The 16,326-nt window shown below is 53.5% G+C and overlaps 1 protein-coding gene across 2 annotated transcripts in view; it reads left to right on the top strand.

Annotated features, from left to right (window-relative positions):
* Positions 1 to 16,326, top strand: part of PAX5 (paired box 5) — a 182,001-nt gene that overhangs the window by 138,883 nt on the left and 26,792 nt on the right. For both annotated transcript variants that reach the window (XM_006187796.3, XM_014561863.2), the window contains exon 8: positions 532 to 633. In XM_006187796.3, coding sequence (XP_006187858.1) covers positions 532 to 633 — 102 coding nt within the window. The remainder of the gene's footprint in view (positions 1 to 531; positions 634 to 16,326) is intronic.

The following is a 16,326-nucleotide window of genomic DNA, read 5'->3' as shown; positions in this document are numbered from 1 at the left end:
CAGTGCCCAGAACTGTGTCTGGTGTCAGGAGGTGCTTCCTTCATTGAATGAATGACAAGCTCCAGGCCCAAAGAGGGAAAATTCAGTAAGGACCAGATGCAGGTCTAAGGCGGGCAGAGCCCTGCCCACCGTGGGGGGCTGTCAAGGAAGAGGAGAGAGGCAGTTGAGCTGGTCTTTGAAGTCTGGTGGTGTTGGGCTGGTTGTAGAGGGCACAGCAGAAGCAAAGGTGTGGAAATGGAGAAGTCCAGGCCCTACTTGGGGAACAGAGAGCATGGGGAGCTGGCCAGAGCTCCAGTTTCCCAGGGTTACTGTAGAGCCATCCCTGGTTCCTGCTGAGTAGAGCCTGGGTGGCTGGAGAGGTGGTTGAGTGTGTGTGTGACTGAGTATGTGTGAGTGCCGCGCATGTGGGCTGGGGGCACACTGGTGTTAAGCATCCAGACGTGACAAATGTGCAGATGTCCGGGAAGCTGTGGACACAAGCAGCTGGTGGTGGAGATGCTCACCCTGTGATTTGTTGCTTTGATTCCTCAGGCCGTGACTTGGCGAGCACGACCCTCCCCGGGTACCCTCCGCACGTCCCCCCCGCCGGACAGGGCAGCTACTCAGCGCCGACGCTGACAGGGATGGTGCCTGGTGAGTTTGCACTGTCTGCGTCTCTGCAGCAGACAGCGGACGGGGTTTCAAGGGGGCATCCCCCCCAAACAGCCCGAGTGACCTCTCCACCTCTGAGAAGTGGACCTGAATAAATCAGGCAGAGGTCTGCACTCTCGGCCTCTTTCTCTGCAGCTGGGCCTGCAGTGGGGCTGGACCAACCAGCAGCAGTACCTGCGGGGACATCAGAGAGAGGGGGGCCCTTGACTGTCACTCAAACACTCCTCGCTGGCTGTACAGGGAGCCTGAACAGGACCTGGCAAAATGTCAGCGAGGGGCTGGGCTGTGCATAAGTCACCCAGCAAGTAGAAGGCAGAGCCACGACTAGAAGCTGTGACCCAGCAGGAACCACCCTTAGATCCAGGCAAAAGGAACCCTGCTCAGGAGCCACCTCCCACGCTGCAGGGGCGTGACCCCCTACCCATGGACCAGGGAGTCCACGGGGCAAGAGGACATGCCTACACCCCTCCTCTAGTCCACCCAGGGGTCCTGCCCAAATAACCTCAAGCCTCTCCTGGTCTCCTCCCAGCCCACGTCACAGGTGCGTGCACCCCAGGGCCCAAGGACTGGCTCTTGGTGGATGGTGTGGACAGAGCTTGGACATGAAGTCAGGGCACCCACACCTGTGTCCAAAGCTGGGGTGAGGATGAGCGGAGCCGGGCATGGGAAGGGAAGCTGGACAGGTCAGAGCTCAGGTGGGCTTTGCCCTCGCAGCCGGGGTCTGGCGCAGGCGCCAGCAGGTCCCAGAATTCTAAATTCGCTCCTGGCCTTCTAGGTTATTGTGAAGATGTATTTAACAAGGTAGGAGGACAGAGCATATTTCATTTAACAGTTTGTTAGCTTGATTTATGACTTTTAAATATGAGACATATGGGAAATGGCCTCCGTGTGTACTCTTGCCCGGGGTCTTGCCAACACTGGGAAGGCCTGCCAGGTTTACGCCCACAAAGCCTTTGCATTTTCTGCTGCCAGGATGGGCCATGGCAGAGCAGAGGGAGACATCATGCATGGGGCAGGCAGAGGCAGTGGGACACATGCCCTCGTGCTCCCCAGAGCACCCCCACCACTTTCCAGCCCTTAACAAGTTAGGGTGGCCCTAGGAGATGGCGCTTACTTATGCAATACGGGCCCCTCGCATTTACAGAGCACTTAGCAAATGCAGAGTGCTTTCCCAGGAGCCCTTCTGTGTTACAACCTTGTGGGGTGGGCAGGGCAGAGTGTCAGGAGACTGAGACTCAGAGAAGTTAGGGAGATGTCCAAGGCTGCAGAGCTTGTTGGTGGAAGGACTCGAATCTAGGTCTTCTGCCCTTTAATTCAGCCCTCCTTCCTGTCCTGGGCCACCAGCTGGAACGCACCCTTTGTCTGTCATCGCATGCTTCTCAGTGACAGCAGAGTGGGAGGTGGGGGCCCCAGGTCCTGTCCGATAGCACGTTGGCAGTTGAAGCCGACGCCACCCAGTCGGCCCTGCTGGCCCCCGCTGCAACCCCCAAAGAGGCCGAGTTCAGAGAAGCATCTGAACTTTCCGAGTTTAACCGAACAGACCCTGCCCTCCAGCCCCATGACTCCTCCAGCCCTAATTACCAGGCTCGGGATACAAATGGCCGTGGGCCTGGCAGAGCCCCTGGTGGGAACGGATGGCGGCTCCTTGCCCATTAATAGAGGCGGCAGGAATCACAGGCCTGCGCGAGGGCACAGCCTAACCAAACCTGCTGGCAACAGCTGGACACAGGCGGCCACAGGGCCAGCCGGGTGGTGTGGCTGCCTGAGACTGTGGAGAGGGAGGGTGCACAGTGTGGAGGAAGGAAGACAAGCGTTTTGTCAGGGACCCCATGTGTCCTGCCTTCCCCTCCTCCCTTTTCTTTCTCCTTCTTTTCCTGCTTTCTTGTCTCACGCAGCCCCAGCCATTCAGTGCCAGACCCAGTGTCAGGGCTGGGGCTCCACGCTCAGCAGGCAGGTCCTTCATTCCTGTTCCTCAAAGTCGAAACCAGCATCATGTCTCTGGGACTCTGTCTCCAGTATGATTTCCAAGCCCGTTCTCGGATGGCTTCCTGAGGCAGTGCTGGCCCGCACGCATGGTCTTTGCTGGAACTGCCCAGGGTTGGCCCGCAGCAGAGACGGCCACCTTTCAGCAGCCAGGTCCCAGGCCTGCCACTCAGATATCACCACAGTCTGGCCTCAACTTGCCCTTTGGGCCAACTCTCCCAGCCTGTTCCCCTCCCTGACCGCTCGCTGGTCCCCACTCTGCCTCTCACTCTGACAGGTCGGTGTCCCTCCTTATTCTGTGTCTCTGGCTGAGACAACTTCCCATGTCAGCCTGTTGGGACTCGGCTTCATCCCCCAGGGCTGAGCGGCAACATTACCACCCCTGATGCCTCTGGTGCGGCCCCGATCTGGGGACAGTGCTCCCTGATTGCTTGTTATGCCACGTGGTCCAGTTAGCTGTGCCACCGGAAGGTGAGCTGGTTGAGGCCGCGCCCTCCGCCTTATGCCTCCTCCGCACCCCTCATAGCCCATAGCACAGAGAAGGTCCTTTTTTCTGAGTGTTGGCTGAGGAAGGGAGGGAGAAATGAAAATCAATATTGACCTACATATGAATTTTATGTATATAACAAATTAGCTTAAATTTGGTGGCTTAAAATAATAGAAAACTTTCTCTCACAGTCCTGGAGCCCAGCAGGCTGAACTCAGTATCACTGGGCCAAAATCAAGGTGTCGGCAGGGCCGTGCTCCCTCTGGAGGCACTAGGGAGAGACCTGTTCCTTTCCTCTGCTACCTTCTGTGGCTCCTGGCGTTTCTTGGCTAGTGGCTGCGTCACTCCAATCTGCAACCCTCTCTCTGCCCCATCTTCATGTCCCTTCTCTATGTGTGTGTGTGTGCGGCGTCTCGCTCAAGTTCTCTCTCGTAAGGATCCGTGTGGCCGTGTTCAGGGCCCACCCAGGGATAATCGTCCCCTTTCCAGATCCTTGACCTAATCCCATCTACGCAGACCTCCTGTTCTTTTGGCCACATAAGTCGTGTTGCCAGATTCCAAGGATTAGGATGTGGATATACCACCACATGTTTTGGGGGTTCAACTTCGTGCTTGTTCAGGTTTCTGACTCATAACTCCGGGGGCTGCTGGATCCAGGAGGCAGTCATTCACTTGTGACTGCAGGCAACACCATTTCACAGACCCCCAAGGGCATGTTGGCTGCCTTCGGAGAAACAAGCCGAATAAGGCTTCAGAGAATCGTTTGTTCCGCTTTTGTCTCTTGGAGGCTGTTACACGGCGACGGTCGGCTTCACTATACGGAACCGTCCTGGCTCCTCGCCTGGCAGTGACTCCCAAGGGAAACCGAAACCTTGTGAGCTGCTTTTCCTACCCTAGGTTTTGGGAAACATTTGGCTGCCACCTCTTCCGTGTGTAGGGGAAGGATTCCACGGACAAGGTTTGCTTTTAGGATGCATCGAGGACAAGTGGCATCCAAGGTACACTTGGGCGGTTGAACTTTGTGGCCTGAAAAAGTAGACATTACATTTTTCCGTAGTAACTGCCAGCTTGTAGGCTTAGACTCTTGTTTATTTCGCATTTGATTCCACCATCGGGGTTGTCTTGTTTCTTGATCTTCTCTAGTGTTCGTAGATTCAGTCCCTGCGGCTCTGTAACCCTGTATAGCCCTTTGCTGATCAGTTACATCGAATAAAGCAAATTCGGCACATCACATCGGCTCAGAACGGAGACAGTTTTCAGATTTTATTTTCATCAAGTCCCAGCAAATGCCAAAAGTTTTGCACCAAAGATTCCATGGTGTCTTGACCAGTATAACTAGTTGATTCCTGCCTGAAGATATTTGCACAAGCTAACGGATATCGACATGGCATTTGAAACTCTTAAAAATTCTGGGCTGGGGGAAGGGAAGGGGCGTTCCCTGCCCTTTGGCTTCAGTGAGTCTAAGAAGGTAACCAACTGCCTTTGCAATGCAGCTGTTTGATGGGAGGCCCTAGAAGGAACCCGGCGGGCTCCTCCGGTCCTGGGCGCTCCACTTGCCGTGGGTTGGTGTACGTCATTTCTAGCTGCTGCTCAGTTACATCGCTCAAGTAACTTATGACTTTTGTTTTCTTGAAGAAGTGGGAGATGAGGGTGAGGGTGGGGCGGGCCACTGAGGCCAGCGAGGAGGCTGGGGCAGGCGCAGGGCCCCCGGACCAAGGCAACTGCGCCAACCTCCTCGCCCGGGCAATTCCTCTGCTTAACGGGCTCAGCCCCCTCTGCTGTTCCCATCGCCAACTGCCCAGCTGCCTGGCTCCTTCCCACCCCTGAGGGCTTCTCCTCCGAGAGACCTTCCTCATTACCAAATATGTGTTAGTTTCCTCTTGCTGCTGTGATGAGTTACTGCAAACTAGCGACTTGAAACAACAGTAATTTCTCATCTTAGGTCTGGAGCTTGGAAATCCAAAGTGAGTCTTACTGGGCTGCAGTCCCGGTGTTGGCAGGGCTGGTGCCTTCTGGAGACCCCAGGGGAGAATCGTTTCCCTTGCCTTTCCCAGCTCATAGACACTCCGCATCGCCTGCTTTCTGGCCCCACCTTGGACTGAGTCCTTATCGTGCTGCCGTCTTCCAAGTTTGCTCTTTCCTGGCTGCTGCTTCCACTTATAAAGACCCTTGTGGTTTTATTGGGCCCACCTGGATAATCCAGGATGATCTCCTTATCTTCGGGTCAGTTAATTAGCGACCCTAATTCCCCTTTGCCCTATAACCTAACATGGTCACAGGCTCCAGGGATTAGGATGTAGACATCTTTGGGGGTGAAGGGGGTGTTATTTTACCCACCACACCATCAAAAACAGGACCCCCATCACGCCTCTCTCAAAGCATCCTGCTGTATTCATTCATGATACTAAGCACAATACAAGGAATTTAATTAGTGGTTTACTCTTTCCTTGTCTGCCTTCCCCCAGGTCTGCACAGTACATCAGGGTTATGCAGTACACAAGGCTGTGTCTGTGTTGTTCATCGCTGGGGTCCCTGGTTCTGGCAGAGTGCCTGGCCCACAGTAGCACTCAGGCAATAGTAGTTGAAATGCAGAAGGTGGTGGTGAGGGGTGGTTGGGGCTGGGCTGCCAGGGAGAGCTCCGCCCAATGCTGGAACAAAGCTGCCAAGGATGCTGGGCTGTCCAAGGGCCCGCAGTGGCAGCCACATGGTGAAGCAGGGAGGCTGGGTGGTTAAGAGCATGGACCCTGGAGCCAGACTTCCTTGTTTAGAATCACCACCCTGCTTCTCACTTGCTGTGTGACTTGGGGCATGTTACACAACTTCTCCAGACCCTAGTTTCCTCCTCATCTATAAAATGAGGGTGATGATGATAGTAAGAGTGAGAATTAAATGATGTACAGTTGGCCCTCTGTATCTGCAGGCTCTGTATCCATGGATTCCACCAACCATGGACAGAAAATATCTGGGGAAAAAATTACAGAAAGTTCCAGAAAGCAAAATGAATTTGGCATGCACCAGCAACTATTTACATCATATTTATACTCTATTAGGTATTATAAGTAATCTAGAGATGAATTAAAGTATACAGAAGGATGTGCATAGGTTATATGCAAATACTATGCCATTTTATATAAAGGACCTGAGCATCCATGGATTTCAGTATCCTCGGGGGTCCTGGAACCAATCCCTGGTAGATACCAAGGGACAACTGTAATATATGTAAAAAATCTTAGACCTTTACCTGGCACATATTAAGTGCAATGTAAGTATTATTATTATTAATAATAATAATAATAATATAATATAATTTTTTTTATTATTATTATTATTATTATTATTATTGCTGTTATTTATACAAGAGTCTGAGCTGGGTGTGGTGGTGAGTTGAGAGGCGTGGCAAGCATGCCTAAAGCTGGCCTGGGCTGGCTGGCATCAGATCAAGAGCTCTCCAGCAGAGCTCACACCTCGTGAAGCCCATGGATACAGGAACTGATCAGAGAAAAATCCAGCCATAAACAAGAATGTTGCCAAGCAGGAGCAGGGCAGACTCTGAATGCCAGCCCTGGAGAAAATGCAGAGGTACTTGAGGTGGGTCCAACTGACAAAGATATCCTGGCAAAGGGACTGTAAACTGGGCTGTATCAAGTGTATCCTTGGCCATCTGAAGAGGAGGGTGGGGCAGGGGGCTGAGCCCAGCAACTGGAGTGGGTTCATGTGGTGGGAGCATGGTCCAGCCAGCCCAGTCTGGGTAAGTGGGGTTGATGGGAAGGGGAGCTGGCTGAGGAGGAGGCCAGTGACCAGCAAGGTTAAGATTTGGACTTGTCGACTTTTGGAGGCCAAGCAGATATCCCAGAGAGGAGCTCTGCAGACAGGTGAAGCAAGTCAGGAGCACAGGGGCAAGGTCTGGCCCAGAGAGAGAAATGTGGAATTGCCCCCGGGTGCTGTGGAAGCAGTGTGGCTTCAGCACTGATTAGCTGTGTGACTGTGCGTGAACTCTGTGTCCTCTCTGAGCTGCCCTGCCTGCTTTTTCTGAGGATCATTTGAAATGAAGGTTTGCAGTTACCGAAGCACCAGCTGTGTAAGGTAGGAAGGGTACTGAGGTCTGGAGGGGAAGCGGGGAGGGTTTCTTTCATCTGTAGCAAGCCCCTTTCTGACTCCGAGCCTCGCCTGCTCTGTGAAAGGCCTGCAGTCTCGAGGGGTGGGAGGTTCAGCACCAGGCAGGGAGGCAAAAGCCTGGATTCTGGCCAAGCTCAGTCTGGCCTCACTGTGTAGTCTGACGTGCTGTTCCCACTCTCTGGGCCAAAATTAGAACTGAAGGTATGGGAATGGGCAGGCCTGGGAGGGGCCAGCAGAAGCCAGTGAGGACTTGGTGGAGGGATGGGAGCATCAGGTGGGAAGTTGGACCAGTGCTCCCCAAGTGGCCCAAGCATCAGGCTTGGGAGTGTTTGCTTAGAGAGTGAGTGCCCTTTGTTCTTAGCTCTTACTCCCCTCTTCCCAGGGCTCCTGCTCCTCGGCGGCCTGGGCACTTTCCACACTCCCTCCACACCTTTCAAAGCCAGCCCTGGGCTCCCGGGCGCACACCTGTTGCTCGTTTCTGACTCTTTGCTGCCCTCTGGTGGTCTCTATTCACTCTGCCACACCAGGAACTTAACAATTGACCCCAGGGAATGCCAGGAACAGCCAGGAGGAAATGGCAGGAGACCATTCATTTGTTCATTTATTCATTCTCAAACATTTCCTGAGAGACTCTGGGTGTCAGTTTTGGGCTAGGTGTGGTGCTGCAGACACAGCCCCTCCCCTCAGGGATCTCATAGTCTAGTTGCGGAGCCAGATATAAAAAATCATCCCTGCATGCTCTGTTTAGAGCGAAAATCTAGGAATGCACTGAGAAAATGCAGGAGAGGGGCTGCTAGGTCTGCTGAGGCCATAGGGTGGGGTAGGGAAAATCAGGGAAGGCTTCCCCAAGGCCATTTGAGCTGCACCTTGAAGGGTGAGTTTGCCAGTATGAGAAATCGGAGGGGCATTGTTGGGTGATGAGCTTTCCGTGAAAAGACCCAGAGCCTCAATCCCTGGAAATCTCTGGGGCACAAAATGCTGCAAACAGCAGCCTTGACAGATGGAAGGCTTGGCCCAGGCGGATCTGGAAATGAGTCAGAGGTGAGGCTGCTGTGCCTTCTTAGAGTGGAGAATGAGGGGTCTGGAGTAGACTAATCCGGACAGTCCATGTAACTAAAGCCCCATGTGAATGCAGCACTGAAGTGATGCTGGGGCTGGGGAAGAACCCCATGTGGGCTTAATAAGTGCTTTGCCTCATTGGGGAAGAAAAGAATTGCAGAAGCAAAGGCTCAGAGATGGAACACACACTGGGATATGAAGGTCCCACTGGAATTTAGGAGACCTGGGTTTTGATTCCAGCTGCCAGACACAGTGTGACCTTGGGACGTGGCCTTGGGACTTCCTGCTCTCTTTTGAAACAGGAGGCATGTGGCAGGGAGATCGGATTAGATGCTCCATAGGGGTGCTTTCTGGTCCTGCCGCACAAGGGCTTCTAAGTCTGTGACATCCCTGCCTGCTGATATCATCCCTCGCTGAACTGGAGGGCTCCCAAGCCCTGCCACCTCTGTTCTATGTAGGCAGCAGTTTCCCTTCCAATTTCCCTTCAGGTCTGGGGCTGGGATGTTAAGGCAACTGGCTCTGGGCTGTCGTGTATAACTGGGTAATCACTTCCAAGGGATGGAGCTGAAGGAAGGGGATCTCAGGACGTGCTCATCCCACACTCCCATCACCAGGTCTCTACATGGAGGGTCCCCTAACTCTGCCGTGACAGGCACTGATGGCCTTCAGAGCCTCCACACCTGGGATAAGTTCTTACAGGCTTTGGGGTCTCAAACCTTAGGACAAGAGAGGCAGCAAAGATGACCATAATTTGTTCCATCATCTAAGCAGATCGTCCCTTTGGGGAGCACAGAGGTAGGAGGCAATACATCTCAGCCTTTTCTCACACATGTCAAGCCCATGGCAAGGGCAGGCTGCCCAGGAAGTGGCCAGCACTGGGGGAGCTCAGAGCTGGTGCTGAGGACTCCTTCACCTCCTCTGGGCGGCTCAGGGTCCCACCCACTTGTTAGTTTCCCCATCTCTGCTCCTTCGATGGCATTGGCGGTACCTAGTCATATGTGCCAGAAACCACATGTCTGGGTTCCTGACTTCCACTTTCTTCCTGAGGTGCCCCTATAAATGGGGTTTCTTTAAACAAATAAACAAAAACTGGGTTGTGATGCCTTTTGGGAAGATCAGGGGAATACAGTCAGGATTTGCTTTAGAAGAAATTGAAGTATCTGGAGGGCATCTGAGCATTGGTTGGAGTAGAGTGGGGGCAGGTTGGACCTGGGAGCCTTTAAGACCCTCCCCGCCCTGAGAAGTTGGCTCCAGGTTAGCACAGGGAGTGGCATGCAGGTTGACAGCCCAGAGCGTGGGTGTCTTCAGGAGAATGGGTGGCCTTGCTGGGCCATGAGCCTTCATCCTCCTAAATCCTGCTGGCTGAGACCAATTCCAGGAAACCATCCTTCAGGATCAGACAAGGGCTGAGGCCCAGCTGTGCATAGTCCCTGCAGAGTGGCACCACGGGAGCCGTCCTCAGCACCTGGCCGCACCACAAGTGGCAGAGCGGCCTGACTCTGAGCCCCAGGATTGTAAGCCATTCTATTGCATCGCCTCCTAGTGCCACTTCTGCCCAGAAAGTCTGCCAAGAGGGCCGGGGACAGTTCTCTCTGGTTCCGTGGTGGAGTCCTGGTTGGGGCAAAAGAGGAAAAGGTGCTTTGGACCTGGCTCACCTGGGTGCATGCAAAGGAAGAGGAATGAAGCCTTAAGAGGAGCCTGGGCCAGGCAGTCCCTCCTGGAAAGGTTCCCCACAGGAGCCAGCACCTCGCAGTATGCAGGGCTTGGACTGGCCCCTTAGCCACCTGATAGCAGCCATCTGCCCATTTGGGACGCAGGACCTAATTGACTCCTTCCAGTCAGCTCTCCTTTTACTTTCAGGACATTATCTGTGAGCCCCAACCAGACCTGAGTTCCTGAAGAAGGGGGTTACATCCCAGCCAGGACTTTCCACAGGTCAATGAGTGGGAGAGTGGGGGGTGGTGCGAAGTCCCAGAGAGGTCCTTGGCTAAGGGCCTAAGAGTTTTTCAGGAATTGACAGCAGCTTGAGGCCTGACTCAAACTCCTTTTGCCTCTGAAATTCAAAAAAGGAAACTGGAAAACTGGCATTAATAAATGTTCAGTTAAATATCTACAAATTGTAACATTAGGTTAACTTCAGGAACTATTCAATTTAGTGTTCATAAAACATTCATCACATTTAAAAACAATTTTAGGTTAGATTTTTCTCCCTTTGTAAGAATTCCCTAGTCTGTATCTTGATTGCTGAGAAATATAGTGGATCAAAATTAATTAATTGTGGCCAAATAATTTCTAAAGAAAAATAACTTAAAGAGGGAAACATCCCAGCCAGGACTTCCCGCAGGACAGTGAGTTGGGGGGTGGGGGTGGCACGACCCCCTCCCCTTAATAAGAAGAAACTTAGCCTTTCATGTTTTTCAAGCAAAAAGTATCATGATTGTGATACATTTAACGTGTGATGTAAGGGAGGATGAAGAGCAGCCTTCATAGGAAAGTTCCTGGGTGTCTGGGAAGGAGGGGCTTGGGAGAGCCCCTGATCTCCTGTTGACCTGTACTGAGCAGAAAAAATAATACTGGGGCCTTGAGCTGATCAGGTTGCTATAGCCATCCATCCATCCATCCTATCTGCCCATCCACCCGTTGTCTCTTCCTTCCCTTTTTTCTTGAGGGTTGGGGAGTGCGGTAATTAGGCTTATTTATTTATTTTTAGTGGAAGTACTGGGAATGGAACCCAGGACCTTGTGCATGCTAAGCATGCGCTCTACCACTGAGCTATACCCTCCCCGTCCCTTCCTTCCTTTCCTCTCCCCTCCTTCCTTTCCTTCCAGCATTTATTGATCATCTTACATGTGCCAGACATAGTCTAGGGATGTGAGGGGAGAGCCATGGCCCTTATCCATTAAGACAGGGACAGAAAATGTCTCAGTCTATATAGTGCAGACGAGTGAGTCAGTAGGGCCTGTGGGGTCAGGTGTAGTAACAGGTGAGCTCAGGGACTCCGGGAGCCCAGAGCACAGAGGCGGGGACCCAGTCTGGACTGGGAGTGTCAGGCATAGACATCTCCAGAATTTCTATCTAAGGGGGATGGTGGGGGACAATTGGTGTGTCTGAAGCAGCTTTTGCAGAGAGTTTTGCGAAAATTGAGCAAATGCCATTGTCCACATCAAAGAATGGGGAGGCCAGGGGCAGAGCTAAAGCTTCCCCAGTCCCCCGTGGTGCCGCCAGCGTCAGGGACGGAGTCTAGGAAGGGGGATTCTCAGGCTTGTGGTTGATGGAGCAGCATGTTAGCCGGTGGGAGGTGGAGTGAGAAGGGGGAAAATGAATGCTTCAGTGGGGGGCAGGGATGGCGAATAGAAAGGTTCTGAGACGCTCTGTGCTTCTGTACATACTGGAGTCCTTCCAGAACCCAGGTTGAATCTACTGGGGCCGTCTGGGTTTTTCCCCTTTGATCCACTGAAAAGTAAGCCCTCATCCCCAAGACCTAATCAGCCGTCAGCCCTCAGCTGGACCAACCGCCACTGCTAAGCCTGAGTGTCACTCGACCTGGGACACTTCTCTCCAGAGAACTTCTGGCTGCGCCCAGAGCCTTCCAGAGCAAAGAGAGCAGTGGGGCCTGGTTCCTGCCCTCCAGAAGGAGAATGCTTTTGAATGAAGCCAAATTGCCTCTGCCCATAAGTTAATTCCACACACAAGCCTCCCCAACCTGCACGGTGCTTCACAGTCCATAAGGGAGCCACCTCTGTCACCCACCCCCATGACAATTTGCAATTTGAAAGCACCTAGGTTGAATGTGTATCCCCATCTCAGAGGCAAGGAGCTGAGGTTCAGAGAGGTACTTTATCTCCCCAGGGTGCACAGCCAGCCAGTCCAGGGAGCAGCCGGGCCTGGCGCTGGGAACTCACCCAGCCACTGGTGCCCATGGCGAGTGAGAGGGAATGGGCTCTGGGCCAGGGGAAGACCTTGGTTTCCTTGGTTTCCACGTCCATGTCCGACACATCCTCTTAGGCCCCGATCTAGTGCTCTCTCTTGCAGGAGGCCTTCACCCTACCCCGCCCCGGGGCTCCTCTGTCCCTTGAGCACCGCCAGGGCACAGTGCAGCAGTCTGCCTCAGTCAGAGTGGGAGTGAGCGGGTGCTTCCATCTCCTGGTTGCTCCTCTTGGAATCCTCCACCTGCCCAGACCCTGCACACAGTAGGTGCACCGTGGATACGGGTGGGATTTTTTTGAATCGGGCACCTGCCCCTCCCAACCCTTGAGGCCGGGGTTTGGGGCCCGATTGTGTAATTACACAGGGCTTCAGCTCCACTTACACACCCCCGCTCACTCTTCCAATATTTGCTCTGGCTCTTCACTGGAAGACGCTGAGACAATGGCCCTTGTTACCCTCTGTTTGAGTTATTTATTTTTTTCACTTTTCCCTCCTTGCCCTCTCGGGGGACTCGCCTCTCGCCCTCATCCCTCATGTTTTCCCTTTCAGCTTGACTGTCACTCTCATTGTCCTCCCGGGGCTGGGAATGCAGGGTGACAGGCAAGGGGAGCCCAACCGGGCCGGGGAGGCTGGAAATATAGTCATTAATGGGACCCGAGAAGCCCAGATGTCCTCCCTGAATGCGGGTAATTTGTTTTTAATGAAAAACCACGCGGTGACCCTGAACAAATGAATTTTCTTTATAAGGAGTCTATGTGCAACGGCACAAATAAAGGACCCGACTAGGGAGACGTAGATCCAGGGCTGAAGGAGAGAAAGAAAGAGAGAGGGAAGGAGTGGGAAAGAGAGCAAGAGACATAAAAGCGGGAGGAAGGGAGATTTTAAGATGACAACTGTGTTACCGTGTTCTTTTGTCTGAGGAGCAATCCCAGGTCACACACGTCTTGGGCATTGTCCTGCCAGAGCAGGATGCGTGACAGTTGCAGCCATCCTGAGGTCTTGTTCACAACAACATGAAGAATATGAACCACCACCTGGACAGGTCTTCACAACATACAAGCCTTTTCCGTGTGTGATCTCGGCATATCCACACCGTCGTGTCAGGAGGGTACAGTTTTCAGCCCCATTTCACAGAGATGAAAACTGAGGCTTAGGAAAAGTGATTTGCTTAAGGTCACACAGCTTGTGAGAGGTCTGGTCCAGAAGACAAAGGAGGGACTTTGCCAATTTGGAGTTTGACTCTTAGAAACACTGTGGCTTCTCTGTATGACCCAAGAGAAGGAAGGGCACTGCGCAGGCAGATCTGAGATAAGGGGAGGTCCCAGATCTGTACCAAGGAGTCTTGGATTGAAGCAAATCCCCACAGCCCCAGAACTTTGTGAATGTGCAGACTTTCTGAGGCTACTTTGAGTGGAGGATTCCTGGAAAGAGAACTCCCCAGGAAGGAGCCAGAGACACTTGCAGCGGGGAAAGTGGCTGCAGGGGAATTGGAATCTGGAGAGCAGCCATGTACCACCCCCCACCCCCCAGGAACTTTTTGGGGAAGTGTAGAGCTGGTACCTGGGGACAGCAGCAAAGGCATTGATTCAGCAGAAGCCCCAGTGAGGGCCCTGCCTGTGGAGCTGGGGGAACCTGACTGGAGCAGCGGTACTGAAGGCAGGTAGCTCAGGTCTAGATCGGGGTGCACCTATGTGGTGTGGGGTGGGGTCTGTTCTAACACATGCCTCGAAGAAACGGCCCCTGTACACTCTGTAGCTATTTCTCCCTTCACCAGGGCTGGACAGGGCTGGACTGACCTTAGAAATCAGCCCAGGAATGTGAAGATGGGGTCAAGGAAAGGACTTGTTCAAGGTCACACAGCAAGTCAAAGGAAGAACCAGGCTGACCTTTCTGTGGCAGCAGCCTGTCCTTTTCCTCCCGATTCCAGGCTAGTGGGATATCTTCCCCTTACCCTAAAATTGTTCACCAAGCAATGAAAAGGAAGCATTGTGTCTCCTGACCTCATGCAGGTCTGGCACTCCTGGGGTGGTTTCTGGGTGACCTGGCTTCTAGAACAACTCAAAGCAGCATTCCCACCCCACCCATGCCACCCTTCGCATGTTCTTCCTGAGTCCAGATCTTCCCCAAGCCCTACCTGGCCAGCTGCAAGGGCATCTCCTGGGATGCAGGCCGGACGGAGCTTCAGCCTGGGACCCACTGGCCATGCCAAGGCCCCAGCTCCTCCCGCTCTCGGCTTCTCCCCCAGTCAGGCAGCTGGACAAAAAGAAATGATTGTTTTCCTTTCCTGGGTCTAGTTTCCCTCTGGAAGTTGTGACCCAATTAGAAAATCAGACAGAGAGAAAAATCTGGCCACGACCCCAGCTGAGGTTACCAAGTCTGGGCTCACACTTGGTCTCTGCCTCCCACACGCCCCTCCGAGGGCCCAGCCGGCTCAGGCTCCCCCACCCTCATGCAGCAGACCTTCCTCGGTGCTGCACTCCTCCGTAATTGATGATTTATCCCCCACTGACTTCCAAAATGGATTTGAGGCAGCTTCTTGACCTTTCAAGAACATCAGCCTGAACCTGAGATCCCTGTCATAAAATCAGAGGACTGCCAGTGGACCACAGGCAGAGGCTCAGGAGGGAACCGGCCGGCCCCGCACAAGTGGGCTGGGTTTTAACAGGGTCCCACATCGAGCCAGTGCTTTGTGCTGGCCCTGCAGGGGGAGTTACCCCCGCCGTGCTGCTGGGAGCAGGGAGCTCACTTTCTTGGAAAAGGTTTCTGTCTGGATGCATTCCAGAGCAGGGTTCCAAAAACATACTTTTAATCAAAAAGAAGATCACCAGAAAAACTGGGACAAATTGTGATTTTAGCAGTGGACAATTATAAATGCCAGGAGGGGTTGCCAGTTGGCAAATAAACTCCTCTGCTGAGGTCTTGGATTAATTACACCACCAGTGAGCTGACCGGGTGGGGTCTGTCTGAATTGTCCTCATTTGTGAGATAAATTTTAGTCTTCTTTCCTTCCTTCCTTCTTTCCTTCCTTCCCTCCCTCCATAGCCTTCCCTGCCTTTCCTTATTTCCTGCTCTTTCCTTCCTCCCTTCCTCCTTCCTTCACTTACTCTCTCCCATTCATTCATTCATTCATTTATCAGACAATCCCTAAGCTCCTCCTGGGTAATGAACCCAGTTCATGGAGTGGGCACAGAAATAACTGAATTTCCCAAGACCTCGGAGCATCTATGTTACCTGCTCAGAATGGAAAGAAACCAGCTTGAGTGTGGTTTGTTTGTGGGACTGCTAGCCCTAGGGACTAGGCAGGGATTCCTTGGGCACAGGAGGGTGAGGTTTGGGGCTGCAGGACTCCTCTGCTGATAGGAAGAGATGCTCTGGCCTAAGGCCAGCTCACCCTGGGCCTCCCCGGAAGGGCTCCAAGGGAAGCCTGGCCCCCAGAAATCTCTGTCCCTGAAGCGGGTACCAGGCCCATGTGTACAAACAGGGGTTCAGTATTTAGGAGCGGGGAGGAGCAGGGAGCTGCCCTGAATGGCTGCCCGCTTTGGAAATTTCTATGCATTTGTAATAACAAAATTACCATAATTTGCTCGTTAACGCAGCTAGATCAGTCAAGCATTGTTCCAGCGCGGGCAGGGAGGCTGCAGTGCCTCTCTCTGCACACTCCACACCCCAGCCAGCCTGCCAGCCCGTTAGAGCGCTGGAAATTAGCATGCAAATGGTCCTAATTCGGTGGGCGAGCTGTCAGGCAGCGCCTCTCCGGCCTCATCTCTGTGAAGGCCCTGACAGCCCAGCTCCAGCGCCGGCCCACCCTCCTCGCTCCAGCCAGGAGGGGCTCCGAGGGGCACCTCCAGACTGACAGCTTGGCGGCCTCCCTCCCTCTGTCAGCGCCATCAGGCCTGGCGGCGGGCTCCCCAGGGGAGCAGGCAGGGCCTGCCACCACGCCGGCCAGCCAGAGGAAGCGAGGAAGCGGGCGGGTGGACTGGTGGGGGAGGCCGGCCGGCACTCAAGTCCACCAGTCTTGGGCAGCGTGAGGGTGGAGTGGGGCCCTCTGACTCAGGACCTGGCTGGGGCACAGGGGCCCTCATGGTGCGTGGGTTCTGCAAGTG

The sequence above is a fragment of the Camelus ferus genome, chromosome 4, assembly GCF_009834535.1.
Source record: "Camelus ferus isolate YT-003-E chromosome 4, BCGSAC_Cfer_1.0, whole genome shotgun sequence".
Lineage (NCBI taxonomy): Eukaryota > Metazoa > Chordata > Mammalia > Artiodactyla > Camelidae > Camelus > Camelus ferus.
The sequence above is the reverse complement of the archived record's forward strand: the minus strand, read 5'-3'. Positions and strand labels throughout refer to the sequence as shown.